This window comes from Macaca thibetana, chromosome 18 (genome assembly GCF_024542745.1).
Source record: "Macaca thibetana thibetana isolate TM-01 chromosome 18, ASM2454274v1, whole genome shotgun sequence".
In the NCBI taxonomy this organism is placed as follows: domain Eukaryota; kingdom Metazoa; phylum Chordata; class Mammalia; order Primates; family Cercopithecidae; genus Macaca; species Macaca thibetana.
The window spans coordinates 43,974,608-43,994,040 of NC_065595.1; the positions used below are offsets into that span (position 1 = coordinate 43,974,608).

Below are 19,433 nucleotides of genomic sequence, written 5' to 3' on the forward strand. Positions count from 1 at the left end.
ACAGACATGGAAGATACATGTGTGTGTATGTATTTGTATGTGTATAGAGAGAGAATATATATACCCCCAAATTATATGTATATAATGTTATATATTATATATGGAATATATATATATATTCATCCCAAATTTAACTTTTAGAGATGGAAACTTGTTTCTGATATGAAAAATGCAGTGGATTGGATTATTAGTGGCTAAGACATTGCAGAAGAAAAGACTAGAGAACTTCAACACATAATAGAAGCTATCCAAAGTTACACAGAAAAAAAAAGTATTTATAATGAAAAGAGTATCAGTGACCTGAGGGATAACACATGGTATAATGTATGTGTAATTGAAGTCTTTGAGAAGAGGTGTCAGGGGCTAGAAAATATTTGAAGAAATAATGGCCCAAAAGCTTACCAATTTCAGGGTAACTATAAATCAACATATCCAATAAGCTTCATAAGCAAGGAACAAGAAACGTAAATGGTAACAAGAAACACCATAATCAGATTTTTCAAAATCAAAGATAAAGAGAAAATCATAAATGCAGCCAAAAGGAAAAGACAAATTACATACAAAAGAACAAAGATAAGGATAACAGCATATTTCTCCTTAAAAGCAATTCAAGTGAGATCAAATACTCAAAGGAAAAAACAAGTTGGTCAGTGGTTCACGCCTGTAATCCCAGCACTTTAGGAGGCTGAGGCCAGAGGATCACTAGAGCCCAGGAGTTTGAGATCAGCCTAGGCACCATAGCGAAACTCCATCTCTACAAAAAATTTAAAAATTACCCGGGTGTGGTGGCCACGCCTGTGGTCCCCAGCTACTTGGGAGTCTGAGGCAGGAGGATTGCTTGAACCCAGGAGGTCGAGGGTACAATGAACCATGTTCACATGCCACTGCACTCCAGCCCAGGTGACAGAGTGGAGACCCTGTCTCAAAAAAATAAAATAAAATAAAATAATCAACCCACAATTCTATACCCATTGAAAATATCTTTCAAAAACAAAGGACTTCCAGTCTGTCTCCCTGGATCTTAAAAAGGCCTTTTTGAAAAACAATCTGGCAACATCTATTCTGTTGCAGGCAATCTGTCCCATATAATGAAAGCACCAGAATATAAGGGCATGTACCAAGAAGATTATTGTAGCATTCACAACCAAGTAATGGTAGGTAAATGCCTATCAATAGAGGAATGGTGGAATAAATGAGGGTACTTCACTCCCACAGACTATGAAATAGTCATATAAAAAGAATGAATTAGAGTTATACCACATGACTTAGAGGGCTTTTCCATGACTGGCCGGGCGTGGTGGCTCTTGCCTGTAATCCCAGCACTTTGGGAGGCTGAGACGGGCAGATCACTTGGGGTCAGAAGTTCAAGACCAGTCTGGCCAACGTGCTGAAACCCCATCTCTACTAAAAAGACAAAAATTAGCCAGGCATGGTGGCACACGCCGGTAGTCCCAGCTTCTCAGGAGGCTGAGGTGGGAGAATTGCTTCAACCCCGGAGGCGGAGGTTGCAGTAAGCCGAGATCACCCCATTGCACTCCAGCCTGGGCAACAGAGCGAGACTCCATCTCAGAAAAAAAGAAAGAAAGATTCAGATAATGTGTTTGCAATCCCACTTTTATAGAATAAACAATCTCAGGAAAGGAAATGAAGTTATGTCAGCATCAAGCCATTCAGATTGCTCTGTGGTCCCACTTCTAAGAAGTTAAGTTTGCTTTTCTCATGCCTCCTTTTCCCAGATTCCCTGACATTGTCTGTTGCTGATAGAGAAACCCAGACACAAGGCCTAGTCCATGAATGAGATCAGGCTTTAATTCAAATACAGAATTTATTTGAAAATACTACTTAAGTATACGTCTGAGATAAGGCTTTTTCCTTCGGTTTTTTCCACCGGGCAAAGTTGGATATATAGATATGTGTTTGAGTTGAGTTTGTTTGAACATTACCATTAACTTCTGGGTTTGCAGCCAGTGATGATCAGCCAGAGAAGCCTCACTTTGACTCTCGCAGTGTGATATTTGAGCTGGATTCATGCAATGGCAGTGGGAAAGTTTGCCTTGTCTACAAAAGTGGGAAACCAGGTAAGAATCATTTACCAGTGTGGTCCTGTAGTTTGGCTAGGGTCTTGCCTGACCTTGCTTGTCAGCCATGGCTCAGGAGACACATACCTCCTTGGCCTCTTGAGATGCTTCCAGGTTCCTTGTGTGTCCCAAACCCAGAAACCCCTTTGGTTCTCTCTGAGTATCTCCCTCTGGGCTAATTACTAGACCTTTTATCCATCTTCGTTTGTGAGTTATTGCCAAATAGTTGATGGGATTAGGATAATATGGGAGTAAAAACTAAAAGAAATAGACATTTTGTTTATAGACTCCTATAGCAAGTTCATGCACTAGATAAGCATTCAGAAAACACATTATCTTTTCTTTTATACTTCTCTGTCTAGGCCAATTAATAGCAATAAAAACCTGAATTACTAGACCAAAGACCCCAGATGGGAATGCCCTCAAGCAGCAGCTGCCACCTAGCCCCCTAACAGCACTTCAGACCCTAGCCTAGGGACTGTGAAACTACAGAGCTGGACAATGGCAAGCCCTCTTCAGCTAGCTGTCTGGTAGGGGTGAGAGGATGCAGACACTAGGATTTACCTCTAGGGGAAGGAGAAATCATCCAGCTGGAGGAATTGTTGCAAAGTAGTCTTGGAGCTGCATCTTGAACTATGGGGTAGGAATTAGATACCAGGTGGGGAGGAGGATTTGGTGGAGTAAAAGAGACAAGGGAGCATCCAAGCAAAGGGACAAATGGGTAAAAGCCAAGACGTGGGAAAATACAACTGATTTGTGGGGAATGACAAAAGAATTCCAATTCAGTGGACCACATGGTTCACGTAGGGGATGAGGAGGAGATTAAGCCAGAAGGCCAATTGCTGTCTCTCAGGCACAGCTTTGAAAGCCAAGCAAAGGAGTTTGGACATAATGTGGAAGACAGTGGGGAGTCAATGAAAGTTGTTTTGTAAAATGGCAGGGATCATGACCACCAGCAGTTTTGACAAAGAAAGAGACTGGATGGATAACGGAGGGCACTTAGGGAGATGTTACAGCTATCTAGAGAGCAGAGGAAGTAGGATAGGCTTGAAGTAGTGAGAATGGAAAGTCAGAAACTGAGGCAGGACATCACACCACAGTATTGGCAAGACTCCAGGAGTGAACTGGGCTGGGCTCCTTCATGGTGGTTTTTTGTGGCTCTTTTTGTCTTTCATGGCATTGATAGAGACCTCTTCCAAAAAACCCCAAGCCATTCAATGTTTTTCTCTGTCAGGAAAGCTGAGACCACAGTATTCCACCCCCCTACCAGGGGAGGGGAGTGCTGATGACACACAGAAAAGGAGCAGCTGCCTAGATAGCCTGACTGGACTTCCAGATGGTCAGAGACCAGCAGATAGATCAATCTTCCAATCTAGCCAAAATTTGTAAGAGTAGCAAAGGAACTGGTAAAGTGGCCACTAGAGAAGGAGACTGGAGGGTTAGAAGTGGGGCAGAAGGGGAACTTTTACTTTACATTTTCCATTCTCTCTGTTGGGATTTATTTTTTTAGACCATGAATATAACCTTTTATAGTTAAAAAGAAAACACTGTTAAACTATTCCTTATCTTTTACTTCCTTTGTCTTCTAATTCAGCATTAGCAGAAGACACCGAGATCTGGTTCCTGGACAGAGCGTTATACTGGCATTTTCTCACAGACACCTTTACTGCCTATTACCGCCTGCTCATCACCCACCTGGGCCTGCCCCAGTGGCAGTATGCCTTCACCAGCTATGGCATTAGCCCACAGGCCAAGGTAAGGGAGGAACACCTGCCATCGCAAACTATGGTATATAACGAAATCTACTGAGGAAATGGTTACGTTGCAGGTTCCCAACTTCCCCATCTGATTCAGGAGATCTAGGGTGGGGCCCAGGAACCTGCATTTTCAATAAGCAAGACAGGTCATTCCAATGGACAGCTTCACGTTAGTGGTTCCCAAACTTGACTGATCCTCAGAATTAACTCGGGAGTTTTATTTTTAATTAAATTCTATTGGATAGTTTATGTCCCATGGCTTGTTCTGGGTTGGCAGTACATGCACCCAGGAAGAGTGAAAAGTCAGACTCTCACTCCCCTGTTCTCCAAGTGTGCTTCCCTAGTGGCAGCTGCTATTACGAGTTTCCTGTATGCCCTTCCCAAGATACTCATTGCACATAAAGCATGCATGCACGCTTCTGTTGTTCATTTTTTCTAAATCTCAAATGAGGTACTGTCCACGTGATTCTGCATCTTGTTCTTTTCACATAACTCTCCATCTTGGGGCTTATTCCCTTTCAGTGCATTTAGAGCACTTGTCCTCTTCAGTGGCTACAGGGTAGTCCATTGTGTGGGTGTGCCTCATTTATATTACAGATCTGGTCACCATTTCAGACACACAGATACCAGGTATACAACCTGGTTTGAAAACACCAAGTGTGGCTGTAAAAACTTTTGACTAGAGTGAGCTCATCTGGGCTCCTTCATGGTGGTTTCTTGCAGCTCTAAATTAGCAACAAATTAGGAACTGAGCTCCAGCTCACCTTACTATGTATGTATTCATCTAGTAGGCTTCATTTTCTTCAAACGTCACATAACATTTATCTGGTCAACATTGGGAGGCGGCTGTGATTTAAAAGGTAAATAAATGTGGATGCCCTTTGCCCTTGGCTGCCTGAGAAAACAGTAGGAAACAGAACACCAACAAGATATAACATCCCTCAGCAGAGGCCCACACTGGCCTCTGTCTCTTGCCTTTCCTGGGGAAATGATGCTGCCAGAATCCACCTGATGGGGAGCAGCTGGTTTGAGGACAGAACAATAGACGCTGTCCTCTAGTGCTTTTGGATCTAGCATCCCAGGCTCAGGACTCACTAAATCAGAAGAAAGTATGCTCAGATTCTTAGTTCTCACACTGCATTTATCTTAAAGGTCATGAGAACTCATAAAGCAATGTGTGTATCTTACCAGAGGTTGATGGGATCTGTTATCACTTCCACTTAAAGGAAGAGCAAATAGATTTTTAGGCAGTTTTTCATGAAAATGTACCTCTACCTCCTATTCCCAGCTCTCCTGCATCCCCCAAAAAGAGCATACAGAATGGCATTTCTCCTTTGAATTGTGACCTTCTCTTCCAATTCTGCCTTACAGCAATGGTTCAGCATGTATAAACCTATCACCTACAACACAAGCCTGCTCACAGAAGAGACCGACTCCTTTGTGAATAAGCTAGATCCCAGCAAAGTGTTTAAGAGCAAGAACAAGATCGTAATCCCAAAAAAGAAAGGGCCTGTGCAGCCTGCAGGTGGCCAGAAAGGGCCCTCAGGACCCTCCGGTCCCTCCACTTCCTCTACTTCTAAATCCTCCTCTGGCTCTGGAAACCCCATCCGGAAGTGAGCACCCCTCCCTCCAGCTCTCTACCAGCTCCAGAATGGTGGCTGCCATGCACAGATGGCCCTAGGGGTGACCTCCAGTTTTGCGTGTGAACCATAGGCCTTTTTCCAGCTGAATGACCAAAATTGTAAGCCTTTTAGTCCCACTGACATTAGCCAGGCTCCTAGTGAGGCCTCCACAGCACATTGTGCTGTCCCCTGCCTCTGGAAGCAATGGGGAATTTGGGATCTTGTTTAAGTGCCCAAATAAGTCTAATGAGTGTTCTCCTCTTCTTCAGCACTCAACCCTCAATCCCTTAGCACTGATTAGAGAAGTCCCCCAAAGAAACCACTGGTTTTGACCCATGAAGCATTAGAACTGCGTCATTCATTCAGGAGCCACTAATCACATATGACTATTTAAATTTAAATTATATGAAAAATTCATTTCTTCAGTTGCATTAGCCACATTTCTAGAATTCATGTGGCTGGTAGATTCTGTATTAGCACAGAGATAGGGAACATTTCCATCACCACAGAAAGTTCTGTTGGACAGCACTGCATTAATATTTTCATACTGCTCTTCCTCAGATCTATTAATTTTTGTTGTTAAATAATGTTGATGTCGGCCGGGCGCGGTGGCTCAAGCCTGTAATCCCAGCACTTTGGGAGGCCGAGGCGGGTGGATCACGAGGTCAGGAGATCGAGACCATCCTGGCTAACACAGTGAAACCCCGTCTCTACTAAAAATACAAAAACTTAGCCGGGCGAGGTGGCAGGCGCCTGTAGTCCCAGCTACTCGGGAGGCTGAGGCAGGAGAATGGCGTGAACCCGGGAGGCGGAGCTTGCAGTGAGCTGAGATCTGGCCACTGCACTCCAGCCTGGGTGACAGAGCGAGACTCCGTCTCAAAAAAAAAAAATAATAATAATAATAATAATAATGTTGATGTCTTCATTTGATGGGTCATAATGTTCCATGAAACCTCTCAAATACACAGTTGTATGTTCTCTGTATCCTTTACCACGAATATCTTGCTCTGCTCATTTCTTTTGTAGCTTCCTATAAAGTTTGTCTTCCTCATCAGTTTGCAGTGAAGTTTCTTGCTTCCAGTTTTGTGTTATGTTGTTTATACATGTTCCACAATTATCTTCCTTATTAACTTTTTTAAAAAGGTGTACTTGTGCTGTGCTCTATTCTTACCATTTAAAAACAAAAAATTCCCAAGCATTGCTTTGCGCAACTCTTCATAAAGAAAAAGTTTTAATGGTGCCTGTCACTGTTAACAGAAGCTTTCCACATGCTCTGCCTGACTCTCCACAGCTCTGAGTTGTCCGGCGTCACTTTGCCTGGTCCCTGGCCATCCTTAGGACAAGCAGTCTCCTGCTTAGAACAGGGTGGGCTTCCAAGAGTTCTTTTGGAAGCAAGTTGCCTGTAATTCAGAAATCACTTTCCCATTGACATATGGGGGTACTAGACCTCTAGCCTATATATGCTTAATATTTGACACAAGATAAATCTGACATACCTACTACATTTAGTGAAATTTTTACAAAGAAGGTTGCTCAGATTTTCAATTAGGAATGCCTATTTATTTCCTCCCTCTACAGTCCTGGCTGTGGGCAGAAGCAAGGCCTTCACCCTACTTCCCAACAGGGAAAGTGGGGAGTCACCCATCTAGCCCCAAGTTCTTGGGGTGGCTGCAGTTTTTGTACTGAAGTCCCAGAGGTTAGAGAATTAGGAGTTTTGAGGAATGAGGTGCAGGGACCTGTACCATCTGCACACTTCAGTCCCAGCTGGCTCACTCGCTCTTTCCTGACTTCTCTCTACCCCAGTGATTGGCCAGGCTTCCTTCCTTTGCACTGTCTAATCAACCCAGGGTTTCCCTCTTCCAAACCCACTGGGGAACTAAGAACAGTCCGCAGGATTCTCCACATGCTCTTTTGCTCTGAAACATGTTTATTTTGATTGGTGACAATAATGATAGATATTCATGAGAAAGAGCCTTCGATATCTCCTCCACCTACCACTTTCCATAGCCCCTGAGGAAAACCAAGGTGAAAAGTTAGGCTTCAAGGATCAGGGCAAGCTCTAACTGGCTGCTTCCCCATTCTTGTAATAGTTCAAAGTCTTGAAATATTAGTGCTTGAAAGTCTTTGGGAGCATAAACTGAGCGTCGTATTAAGAGCTTATTCATTTGCTTTAAAATAGCGAGACTTCTTACCTTTGCAATCCCAAAACTAACCACTTATAATTCAGTGTGGTCATTTTAAACGTACGTGTGTGTGTGTATGTTTTAACCATAACATGATTGTCACATATTCTCTAGGAGACATTTTGGCCCTTTTAATTGTTTAGGTTATTATACTTCAAGGATTTATAAATGTGCAACAATTCATAGAGTGGCAGAAAAGGATATAGAGAGACCACGTTGTCGAGGACAATAGCTGGAGTTTAGTCTTCCAGAAGTATTTTTCTTGCCAGAGCTGATCAAAGGAAGAGCCACCAGCACCGGATAAGAGATTCTAGCATTTGGCTGCTTCTCCAAGACAAGCGAGGTTAGAAGGGAGTTGAGAAGTTATGTCATCTTCCACTGCAGCAGATACCCTTTTTTTTCAGTACTTGAGGATCCCCTGAATCACAGAATTTCTAAATCAGTCCTGGATTCCACAAGTGAAGCAGCGGAGGAACCAGGAGGTCAGCGGTGCCCCTCAAATCCGTGGCAATCAAGAGGGAGTTCTCAAAAGGCTATCAAAGGAAGGGGGTTATGATAAGGAAAGGCTCAAGACCTGCCTCAGAAGGATTGAGCAGGGAAAAGCAGAACTGACTCCATGATATGCAGGATCCAGTACAAAATGAACATGTGGGGCTTTTGTGCATACAGCAGGAAAACATTGCCTTTACAGGTACTAAAATGTAATGTTTTTCCTTTCTTCCATAGTGTCTTTCTCAACTTGTTATGGCGGTGTTTTTTATTTGCTACTTAATGCTGTTCTAACTAAAAACTTAAATGTTAAATTCCTATCATGCATTTTACTATTCATCTTTATATTATGCAATTCCAGTTTTAAATGAAAATATGAGCATTTATTTAACTCATGCAGAATCACCAAAATTACACAATTTGCATTTTATAGCTTATGTTTACATACTGTATGCATATGTATTTCATTCTTACCACAACAGTAGAAACACTGTACAAAACTAACTCAACTGTTACTGTTTCACTTCTTGGTATTTTCAGCATAAGTGGTTGACTAACACAGGAATGTACATGAGTAAAAAAGGATATGATAGGGCTCCTTGGTCATTCGTGTTTCTTAGAATGCCATTGCCTTCTTTCTGTGTTTGAAGCCAGTCTGGTTCAGATGGGAAGTGCAGCCTTTTGGGGGTCTCAGCATCCCCCACTTACTCAGCTGTAGATATAAGATGCTTACTTTGTACACACTTTGAATCTCTTCGAGCTCTGACACATCATGGGTCCAGTGGAGTTCTCTGCTCACAGGGGATCACAAAGGCTACATGTGAATGGGGCAGTAAGGAACACTGGATATGTGTTGCACATGTCTCCTCCGCTCATGCATATATTCTGTTGTCCCATCAGACTTCACTTACAGAACACAGGTTCAAAGATAAAATAGGGCTAGAAGAGCACTAAACTAAGTGTGAGGCCCTTCTGAGTATGGGCCCTGTGTGACTGCACAGGTCACCCACCCATGAAGCTGGCCCTGGTAAAGGAGGAAGGGAGCACTTCTGGCAAAAGACCCAACAACAGAAGGTTGAGTGGGTTAAATTGGGAAAAAAATACCCAAGAAATTTATGTTTTCAAACTAAAGCTATTAAAATGGAAATGGGCTGTATTATAAATCAACTGCCCAGGAAAAAGACAGTATGCTGCAGTCACAAAATGAGAATAAATGGCGGAATGCCTCATGATGCATTGATGTAGTTAAGATTGTACATAAAGTGCTACATCATCATGCTGCTGGCAGGGAAGTAACCAAGCCAAAGACAGGAATGAAAAGGGGCAGCCTGCACCTGATAATCCACAGAATCTAGCCCTTAAAGCCGACATGCACCAGTGCCACTAGAATCATGTGTAGAAAGTAAGATACCCAGATTCCCCTCCAGACCTACTAAATCAAAATTGCCAGGAAACGGTCCAGCCATCAAGATTTTTAATCAACTGAAGTGGTGACAGTGATGCTCACCAAGTCTGAAATTTGTTACTTAATGGGTCTGGGTGGTTTTGCTTTTACTGCATGAAGAATAATTCAAAATCTGTCTTTATTCCAGTAAAGCATGTATAATGACTAGAATAGAAGGACCAAGGGACCTTTATAGTTTCTGCATAAATGCATGTATTTTTCTAAACCTTTTATTATGGAGAGTTTTTAATGTTTACAAAGATAGAAGAGCATAATGAATCCCCCTGTATCCATCATCCAGTTTCATCAATTATCAACTCATGACCAGGCATGCCATAGGCAGACCCATATTTACTCCTTCAGTTTTGTTTAAATAATTCTGTTCAATTTATCTATTGGTTTTTATACAACACCGCTTTATGTTTTAGCAATTGCTCCATAAGTTTTTTCTCTCCAGTAGCCACTCCCAGAGTCCCTGGTAGCTATATTTGTCCAGTAAAGTCTGGCTCCTTCATTACAGTTGATTGGACACCAGGTGGGTTTCCAATCCAAGTTGACTGTGCTCTTACCCTTGGGATCTCGAGATGAATTTGCCTATTTCTTTTCTTTTCTTTCTTTTTTTTTTTTTTTTTTCTGGAAACAGGGTCTCACTCTGTTGCCCAGGCTGGAGTGCAGTGGTGCAATCATGGCTCACTGCAACCTTGACTTCCTGGGCTCAAGCAATCCTTCTACCTCAGTTTCTCAAGTACCTGGGACCAGAGGCATACACCACCTGATTAATTTTTTATTATCATTTGTAGAGATGCAGTCTCCCTATGTTGCCCAGACTCATCTCAAATTCCTGGGCTCAAGCAATCCTCCCACCTCAGCTTCCCAAAATGCTGGGATTAGAGGCATGAGCCACCACACCAAGCCAGATTTCCTTGACTTAAGCAACCAGACTGGATTCTGTTTTTCCAGCCATGCATTATCTTGTTAATACATATGACCTCCATTATGGAGTTAACTGTGACCATTAAAAGAGCTAATATATAGTTGAGAATTCAGAAAGGTTAGCTCCTCTTTTGCCCCTTCTTTTATAATGTTATCCCAACCTTTGTTTCCAGCCATTGACTTTCTATATTACCTATCTGGCCCTGCTCTCCTGAACCACTCACTCTCTCCAAAACTCCAGCTTGGTCTCTTTCTGTGCCTTTACACCTAGAGTTTCCTCCCAAGGTCCAGCTGCAGTCCACCTCCACCTCAGAGGCCTCTGGGAATCCCTAGCCCACAAGGAGAACCCTCCTTGAGGTGAAGTGCTTCATGCCAGTACCACTCAATTAACTTTTGGTCACCTTGCCTGTGTCCTCTGTGTCTTCAGTGTTGAGATGGTATATTAATCCATTCTCACATTGCTATAAAGAACTGCCTAAAGCTGGGTAATTTATAAAGAAGAGATGTTTAGTTGACTTGAAGTTCTGCAGGCTGTACAAGAAGCACAGCTGGGGAGGCCTCAGGAAACTTAAAATCATGGCAGAAGGCGAAGAGGAAGCAGGCACGTCTTACATGGCTGGAGGAGGAGGAAGAGAGTGAACAGGGAGGTGCCACACACTATTAAGCACCCAGATCTCATGAGAACTCACTATCATAAGAATGACAAGGCGGAAATCACCGCCATGATTCAATCACCTCCCACCAGGCCCCTCCTCCAACACTGGGGATTACAATTTGACATGAGATTTGGGCAGGGACACAAATCCAGACCATACCAGATAGGGACTTTATGTTACTCTAGAAAATCCATTGCTACTTAGTATGGAACCCCGTGAACCATTAATAAACCTAAAATCAGTTAATACATAATCTTGTGCTAAATCAAGAACTGCTTCATACTTCAGGATAGACCAGTAGGAACAGACAACAAGCTAAATTCAGAAAAAAAAAAGTAAAAATGCTGTTAATTTAAATGTTTATGCAAATTATAAAAAGACAGTCACTACTTTAAAGGCAGGATACCTTAGTTCAGCCCACAGACCATCCCTGTCATAAAACTGTGCCATAATAAAAGATGTTAGCAATGTTCCAATGTCTTGGCATCCAAACATTGTCTCCCAGACTGCCTCTTGCCACTCATTAGCTGTGGCTCAAAACTCTTATCTGACAGTGTACCTTTGTGGTTCTGAAAATGGGATCTTTGTAATCGCACATCCTTATGTTCCCTATAGCTCTTAGCACCCAGGCCTTGTCCAATACCATCCTTGATAAATGTAGTGAGCATTATGAAAGAAACCATCCATCTTGATGATTTCAGTATCCAACCAACTACATAGTCTCACATGGATAAAATATTTTGTGAACAGAATTCCCAGGTGACAAGGGTGAAATGCAGTAGTGAAGACCAGCCACAGTGTGACATGGTGAAAACACATACCACCACCACAATAACTGAAATGCTGCTTTTTAAAGCATTATTGTAAGGTGGATTTAGCTGTTAAAGATGTGTGTTCTGCCATGGCATGTATTATAATCACAGGGTTATACTCACAGGTCTGATGTGGACTCTGCTGAGGAGAGATTGCATCTTGTAGGTGGGATATGTCAAGAGAGGAGTGTATATTTGATAGTATTGACTTCACATAGAATTCTCCTTTGTGGATAAGAATTCCCAAGACTCAGAACACAATGTAGGCAGAGGGTGGACATAGTGTATTAGTCCATTTTCACGCTGCTGATAAAGACATACCCAAGACTGGGTAATTTTTTAAGAAAAAGGTTTAATGGACTCACAGTTCCACGTGGCTGGGGAGGCCTCACAATCATGGTAGAAGGCAAAAGGCACTCTTACATGGTGGCAGGCAAAGAGAGAATGAGAGCCAAGTGAAAGGGGAAACCCCTTATAAAATCATCAGATCTTGTGAGACTTATTCACTACCACAAGAACAGTATGGCGGAAACCACCCCCATGATTCAATTATCTCCCACTGGGTCCCTCCCACAACATACGGGAATTATGGGAGCTACCATTCAATATGAGATTTGGGTAGGGACACAGCCAACCATATCACATAGTTTCTTAGACATTGTTTCATGTGCTTGATGGATGAAACTGCAGTCCAAAGCAATTTTATACAAAACTAAATTTAACATAAAAACTTCCTGTGTATAAAAGGAATAAATAGCAATAAAGTACATATAAAGGTATGTATTCTCTCAGACCTGTGCTAATACATAGCCATAAACTAAAATAAAAATTTAAAATTCATTCCTCAATCTCCAGCCACATTTCAAGTATTCAGTAATCACATATGTCTAGTGGCTACCATATTAGATAGTTATATATAGAACATTTCCATCATCACTGGGCAGCCCTAGTTAGAGCAAGCATGGCTTGTTTTATATTATAATTTTCAGAATAACCCTGAAAATTCAGAAAAGCCATTTTATACTATGCTATAGTCAACAAAGAATAAGGATATTTACCTAATCTTAAGACTTTTTTTTTTTTTTTTTTTACCTAAAACACAACATCCTCTTCTACTTCACATATTACTTTTGCAGCCCGTGGCTCATAGGAAAAGCCAAGGATGAGTTAGCCTGCTGCTACCCATTTTCGCTGCACAGTGGGCTGTGCAAGTTCTGAGCTTTCCCTATGTGATAGTCAAAGACCCCAAGGCAGCCCCAGCCTCTCTAGGTCTCTGCACAGTCTCCAGTATGGAGAGCTGTGGGAAAGTAAGGAGCAGGTTCTAGGTCTTCAGGATTTTCTTCATCTTAAAGCAGCTCATTTCCTTTGCCCTCCTAGGGAGCAGAGGGGGCTAGGTTTGGGATCATCCTCCTAGCCTCAGAAATAGTTGTTCAAGAAATAATATTTCTCACAGAAAGGATAAATGCTTGAGGGGATGGATACCCCATCTTCCATGATTTGATTATTACACATTGCATGCCTGTTATCAAAATATCTCATATATACACCTACTATGTACCCACAAAAATTTAAAATTTAAAATTTAAAAAAAAAAACAAAACATGTTTTGAGGTAACTGGTACTCCCCTGAAGACCAGCTAGGTTAATTTTTCTTCCCCAGCATAAAGACTAGAAAAGAATATGTCCCTAGGGCAGGGACACAAACAGCCTGAGCACAGTTGAGTGTAAAGGAGAAACCCCATCCCTCAAGCAAAAGCTTTAAGTGTGGAACACACTAAGGACAAGATTAAACCTCTGGAAAAACAGCTCACCTTTACCAAGGTCCCAGCGCCCAGCTTTATACTTTTCAACTTTATTTTGAAAACAAGGCCATCTCATGGGATAGAGACGGCGACATGGGTGGTACTTGAGGGTTAAGTGCCTGGTGGTTCCAGGCCACATCTGCTACCACAGGTGGTTCTAGATCCTGGCTACACAGGTTCTGGGACGTGATGCTGGGGCTCTACAATGTATGTTTATTGAGCAACTCAGTGTTCATCAGAAAAACTCTTAATTTTCCTTTGAAAATTAGATTCTAAAATAGATGGCTGTGGCCTTAATAACTATCTTCACAAATCAGGTTTTTAGGACATTAAAAAATGGTAATCCATCTTCAATATATCAGAAACAGAATTCAAGCACAAGACAAATTCAAAAATCTGTCTTACATTTGTTCACAAACACAAGTCCATATAGTTTAATTTAACCCAACAGTTAGTGAACTTCTATATGTGTATACACATGCACACACACACACACATAGATTGATCAATAGACAGATAGATAAGTTGAGAAAGTTCTAAACTACCACAACCCTTAGAATTTCAGGCAATTTTTTCTTCCAAAGACATGTGATTTTTTCATACCACCTGCTGATAGAGGGACAGCTAGCTGGATTAGAGCTCATTTCCTTCTATTGAGGCCGCATTTCTGAGGATGTGTTGCATCTCTGTGAATGAGCTCCTTTATTCTCACGACATTCCTATCCTAATCGCATGCCTAATCATCTAAGCCAAGAAGCCTCTGAAGTTGACTGAATTGCTCTATTCTGTAGCCAGTTTACCACCTGCTGCTGTGTGCTGAGTTCCAGTAAAATCACCTTGTCTAAATAAGTGTATCATCAAGGATCCCTCTTTTCAGGGACTGGATAAAATGGCTACAAGAACTGTCCCAGGCAGCCAGCTCTTCCTGTATAACTACCACATTTTTATTCAGTTCTTATTTGAAAATTGGAATTTAAAAAACTATAATTATTCCCTTGAGTACATGACAAGTGTTTTTTTGGAAAGGCAACTTTATCTATTTCCTAGCCCATTGCCCTGCCCAAAAGCATCTGGCTTTTCCCCAATGGGATCACCCTCCCCAAAGAGCAGTGAGGGCTTAAAAGCATTTTTAGGCAGGTACTATTAGGGGTGGAGTCTCTCTCTGAAGGGAAAAAAAATTTCTGGTTAGTTTTCTTAAAGAGAAAAAGCCAAATTGTCTGCTTAGCTGGGCCAACTGAATAGTCCACGTACTGCAGTGACCTCTCATCGTTCAGGAAAACTGCTGCTGACACAGAGGAACACAAGGCCCCCTATCACCTTGTGGCTGATTTAATGTGCTACCTGTAACACGCTATGCATGACTCTGGAATATCTTTAAACTCTGAACCAAGACCCACGAATTCCTATTTCCACCTACACCAGATAACTTACAATATCAAAATGAATAGAAGAAAATGTGTTCACTGGAAACTGGCTGTTGAGTCCCTCCAATGGGAACTGAGGAGCTGTGTCTCTGCAGGCATGGGGACTGGCCACAAGCAAAGAGGCAGTGGCACGAAGCCCTGGAGCTGCAGTGTGTGCAGCAGGCACCAATCCAACGGCATGGGAACAGCAGTGTTGCAATCATTCCTCAGTTATGGCAAGAATGTGCTATTTTTCACTGTTAGGTGTTGCTTCTGAGAACTACAAATAAAACTCCAAAAAAGCGAACAGACTCTCTGTTGGCCAAGGGGACTCTAGAGAGCCTTACAAACTGAGTTCCTGACCATAACAGGATGGGAGGTCAGACACACCTCATCATACCCCCTCACTTCTGTGGTTTTAGACACAACAACTGATCAGCATTGATTTTAAAATAGACATCATAAGACTGATGGAACAACTCTGAAAATAAGATACCAAATAATAAACAGGACCTAAGGCCATGTCAGCCAAGGGGTAAGTCATGCACCCTCCCTACACTTAAAGAATAAAACAATTGGCCGGGCGCGGTGGCTCAGGCCTGTAATCCCAGCACTTCGGGAGGCCGAGGCGGGTGGATCACAAGGTCAGGAGATAAGACCATCCTGGCTAAGATGGTGAAACCCCGTCTCTACTAAAAACACAAACAAATTAGCCTGGCATGGTGGTGGGCACCTGTAGTCCCAGCTAGCTACTCAGGAGGCTGAGGCAGGAGAATGGCTTGAACCTGGGAGGCAGAGGTTATAGTGAGCCGAGATTGCGCCACTGCACTCTAGCCTGGGTGACAGAGCACCACCAGATGCTAACTGGCCCCTTATTCTATCAGCCATAACTATGCTTTGATTGGACAAGACATTTATTTCTGTAACTTTCTCTTGGTAAAAGACCACCAACCATGGACTGGTCCTGGCCAGTTTCACAGAGGCTGCACACTTGAGTGCCTTTGTGTCTCTGCTTCAGCTTTTGATGTATAGGGCTTAATTGTAATACATTTAAAAGTCTCCACCCCTAAGTGAACATGGGCCATATGTAACACATGTTTATTGAGTACATATGCATTAGGACCACCTTCGTGAATATTCATAGCTTCTCCTGTAACCGTTGAGTATGTATACTTGGCCAACCCATTCAGCATAATTCCCTGTTCTACCCTCCTCAAAGTGCCTGTCTTTTGGTTGACCCTTTATAAGAAATAGTTTCCTCTCCAGAGTTACAGATCCTATGATTCTTTTTGTTGACACTTCTAATTATTTCCAGCCTATCTAATTTTCCTATACATATAATGCTGTAGTTTTAAATGTCAAAACATTCTGGAATCATTGTCACTAATCCAGTAATTAGGAACAGTCTCTATTGTCAACAACTGAACTGTGTTTGAACTACAAATCCCCCAAAATCCTAAATCTTAACTTCCTCAAGTGGATCCTCTTAAACAAAAATTATTCTTAAAGACATTAAGTAGTGCTTATTAGGAGAATAAAATGGGCTTGGTCCTCCCTCGGGCAAGTCTCAGCAATCCAAATAACCTCTCACCATATCCATTCACCAATCAGAGTGGGAATGACTCTATCATCAAAGCACAAAAAAATATTTTCTACTTCTGAACCTTTCCCACTGGTGCTGAACGTACATAGATGGAGCAATGGCTGGATGTGGGATGGATTACCAATTAAGTATAATTGATGTGAAATTTGTACATGATTGCCAACCTTGAACAAAATTTTCAGTGTTCAGGAAATTTTTTTTTTTTTGAGACAGAGTTTCGCTCTTGTTACCCAGATTGGAGTGCAATGGCGCAATCTCAGCTCACTGCAACCTCCGCCTCCCCGGTTCAAGCGATTCTCCTGTCTCAGCCTCCTGAGTAGCTGGGATTACAGGCACATGCCACCATGCCCAGCTAATTTTTGTATTTTTAGTAGAGATGGGGTTTCGTCATATTGTTCAGGCTGATCTCGAACTCCTGACCTCAGGTGATCCGCCCACCTTGGCCTCCCAAAGTGCTGGGATTACAGGCATAAGCCACCGCGCCTGGCCAGGAAAATTTTAAGGTACAGTGCTTCCACCCTGTACATGACTAGGCCTCGAGGACTTTTCAGCTTGGTCAAAGTAGGACTGGCTGGCTCCTCACCCACCAGGCCCACCCCAGTTCAGACTGGGCTGCATATTTTGTGCCCCAAAGCATAGCTGACTATTGATATTCAACTAGCAGCTGTCTTAAGATTTCTAAAAGAACAAGAAAATAACCAGGTACTAGTGAAACAAGCCAGGATATATCACTTCTTATCGTCTGTCCTTGGAGAGTTATTCAGTATGTCTCATCCTCAGTTTCTTTATATGAAAAATGAAAATGCAGAGTGGCTATAAGGATTCTATTAAATAATACATTATGAAGTGCTCACACAGAGATGCCTTCAATAAATAACATTTTAGCTATTTTTAGAAATCACTCAGAAAGTCCATTTTCCCTCCACAAATTGTCTAGCAAACAGAACTGATTTTTCTACCACAGAGAACACCTTTTTTGACAAACTGAATGGTTCATTTTAATATCATATACCTTCACTGCATTTGCAAAGGCATTTCATCCCCTATCTTAGGCAATTTGGTGTTATTTGTACTTCTCTCTCTGATAAAATGATTTCTGATTTTAAAAATCTAGATATGGCTACAGAGTGGTAGATGAATTAAAATTTTAATTTCAGTAGATGACTCCTTCCCAGGCCCCAGGAAAGGGCCCTAAGGGGAAGGACCATGACTCTCCTTTTTCCCAGATGAATCCCAAGTGCCTGGCGCACAGTTACCTCCGTAACGGGCGCGCAGTGCACATTTGTGGTGGTTGTACTGTTTCTTAGAGGATACTGTGAGGAATCACCACAAACTTAGTGGTTTAGAACAACAGAAATTTATTTTATCATATTTCTGGAGGCTAGCGGTTCAATATTAGTTTTATTGAGCCAAAATCAAGGTGTCGAGCGGGCTGTGCTGTTCCTGGAGGCTCCAGGACAGCACCTGTTCCTTGCCTTTTACAGCTGTTCCTTGCTTTTTACTGCTCTTAGTGGCTGCCAGCATTGCATGGTTTGTGGCCAGGTCACTCCAATCTCCACATCTGTCTTCACGTTGCCTTTAATGTGTATCAAATCTCACTCTGCCTTTCTCTTATAAGGATACTCATCACTGAGTTTAGGGAATACCCGGATGATCCAAGATAATCCCCATATATCAGGATCCTTAATTTAATCACATTTGCAAAGACTTTCCTCAGAAGGTAACATTTCTAGGTTCCAGGGATTAGGACCTGCTACTGTTAGATGGCCGTCATTCAACCTGTTACAGTGGTATTTGGTGATACACCATCTTACGTGTATCCATGAACACAGAAATAGTGGATTTGGGAGCCATGGACAATGTAGAGGCCACTCACAGACCAGGAGCCTAGAAACCAAGTCTCCTACTCCTGGCCCCTGTTCTTCCCCACTGCACTGTGTTAACAATGGACTTGGAAGAAAACGAAACTGGGTCATCAGACCTCCAAGGCCCTGTGCACCCTCCCACTCCATCCCCAGATCCTTAAGTTATTTTTTAAACAGAAAGAAAAAAACCTTAATATTCCAAAGAAACCCAAATCCAAACACCTTTGAAAAGTATTTACCTTTTTTTTTCTGGCAGTTTTGTAATTTCAATACATACTAGGACATAGGTGCTAAGACACAGGGGCAAGAACATCTATGGTCATTACCAGGCAGATGAGGAATAGCATCTTACAAGTATAAGGTACTATTCACTTTCATGCTTCTTGAAGGTCTTTTAGAAAAATGTAACATCCTGAATTAAGAATTGCTCATAGAGGCCGTCAGAATGAGTGGCATCAAGAGAGGGGAAACAAGCAATAAGAAACACCCCTTAGTTTCACTAAAAACTAATGAACCACTAAGTTTAGCAACACAAATTGATTTTTCTTATAGGCTCTTCTATGTCTTTTTGATGGATCTAGTCCCCCAGTGGGATTTGAATAATCCAAGAGGAAGAGCAGGAATCTGGAGCAGAAGGTTCTAGAGCTCCCAGGACTCGCTGGCACACCCTGACTGCTCCTTGATATTTGTGGACAGGGCTCTGGGTTCACCTCTGTCTCAGCATGTCTGTCCTGCCACTGAGCTGGCAGGTATTTCTGTAGGTGAAGAAAAAAGAGAGAGGTGGCA

General features: G+C 42.2%; 2 protein-coding genes across 8 annotated transcripts in view; one reads left to right on the top strand and one right to left on the bottom strand.

The window, feature by feature from the left end:
- The window catches only part of TPGS2 (tubulin polyglutamylase complex subunit 2), an 821,754-nt gene extending 805,990 nt beyond the window's left edge, over positions 1-15,764 (top strand). For 5 of the 7 annotated variants that reach the window (XM_050767311.1, XM_050767305.1, XM_050767306.1 and 2 more), the window contains 3 exons: positions 1,965-2,078; positions 3,673-3,833; positions 5,207-6,057. In XM_050767311.1, coding sequence (XP_050623268.1) covers positions 1,965-2,078; positions 3,673-3,833; positions 5,207-5,452 — 521 coding nt within the window. In that variant the 3' untranslated portion in view covers positions 5,453-6,057. Of the gene's footprint in view, positions 1-1,964; positions 2,079-3,672; positions 3,834-5,206; positions 6,058-8,044; positions 8,444-15,198 lie in introns of those variants that run through there. The other 2 variants (XM_050767312.1, XM_050767310.1) reach the window with 2 other exon arrangements.
- Positions 1-19,433, bottom strand: part of KIAA1328 (KIAA1328 ortholog) — a 912,897-nt gene that overhangs the window by 438,415 nt on the left and 455,049 nt on the right. The gene's annotated exons all lie outside the window — the stretch shown is intronic.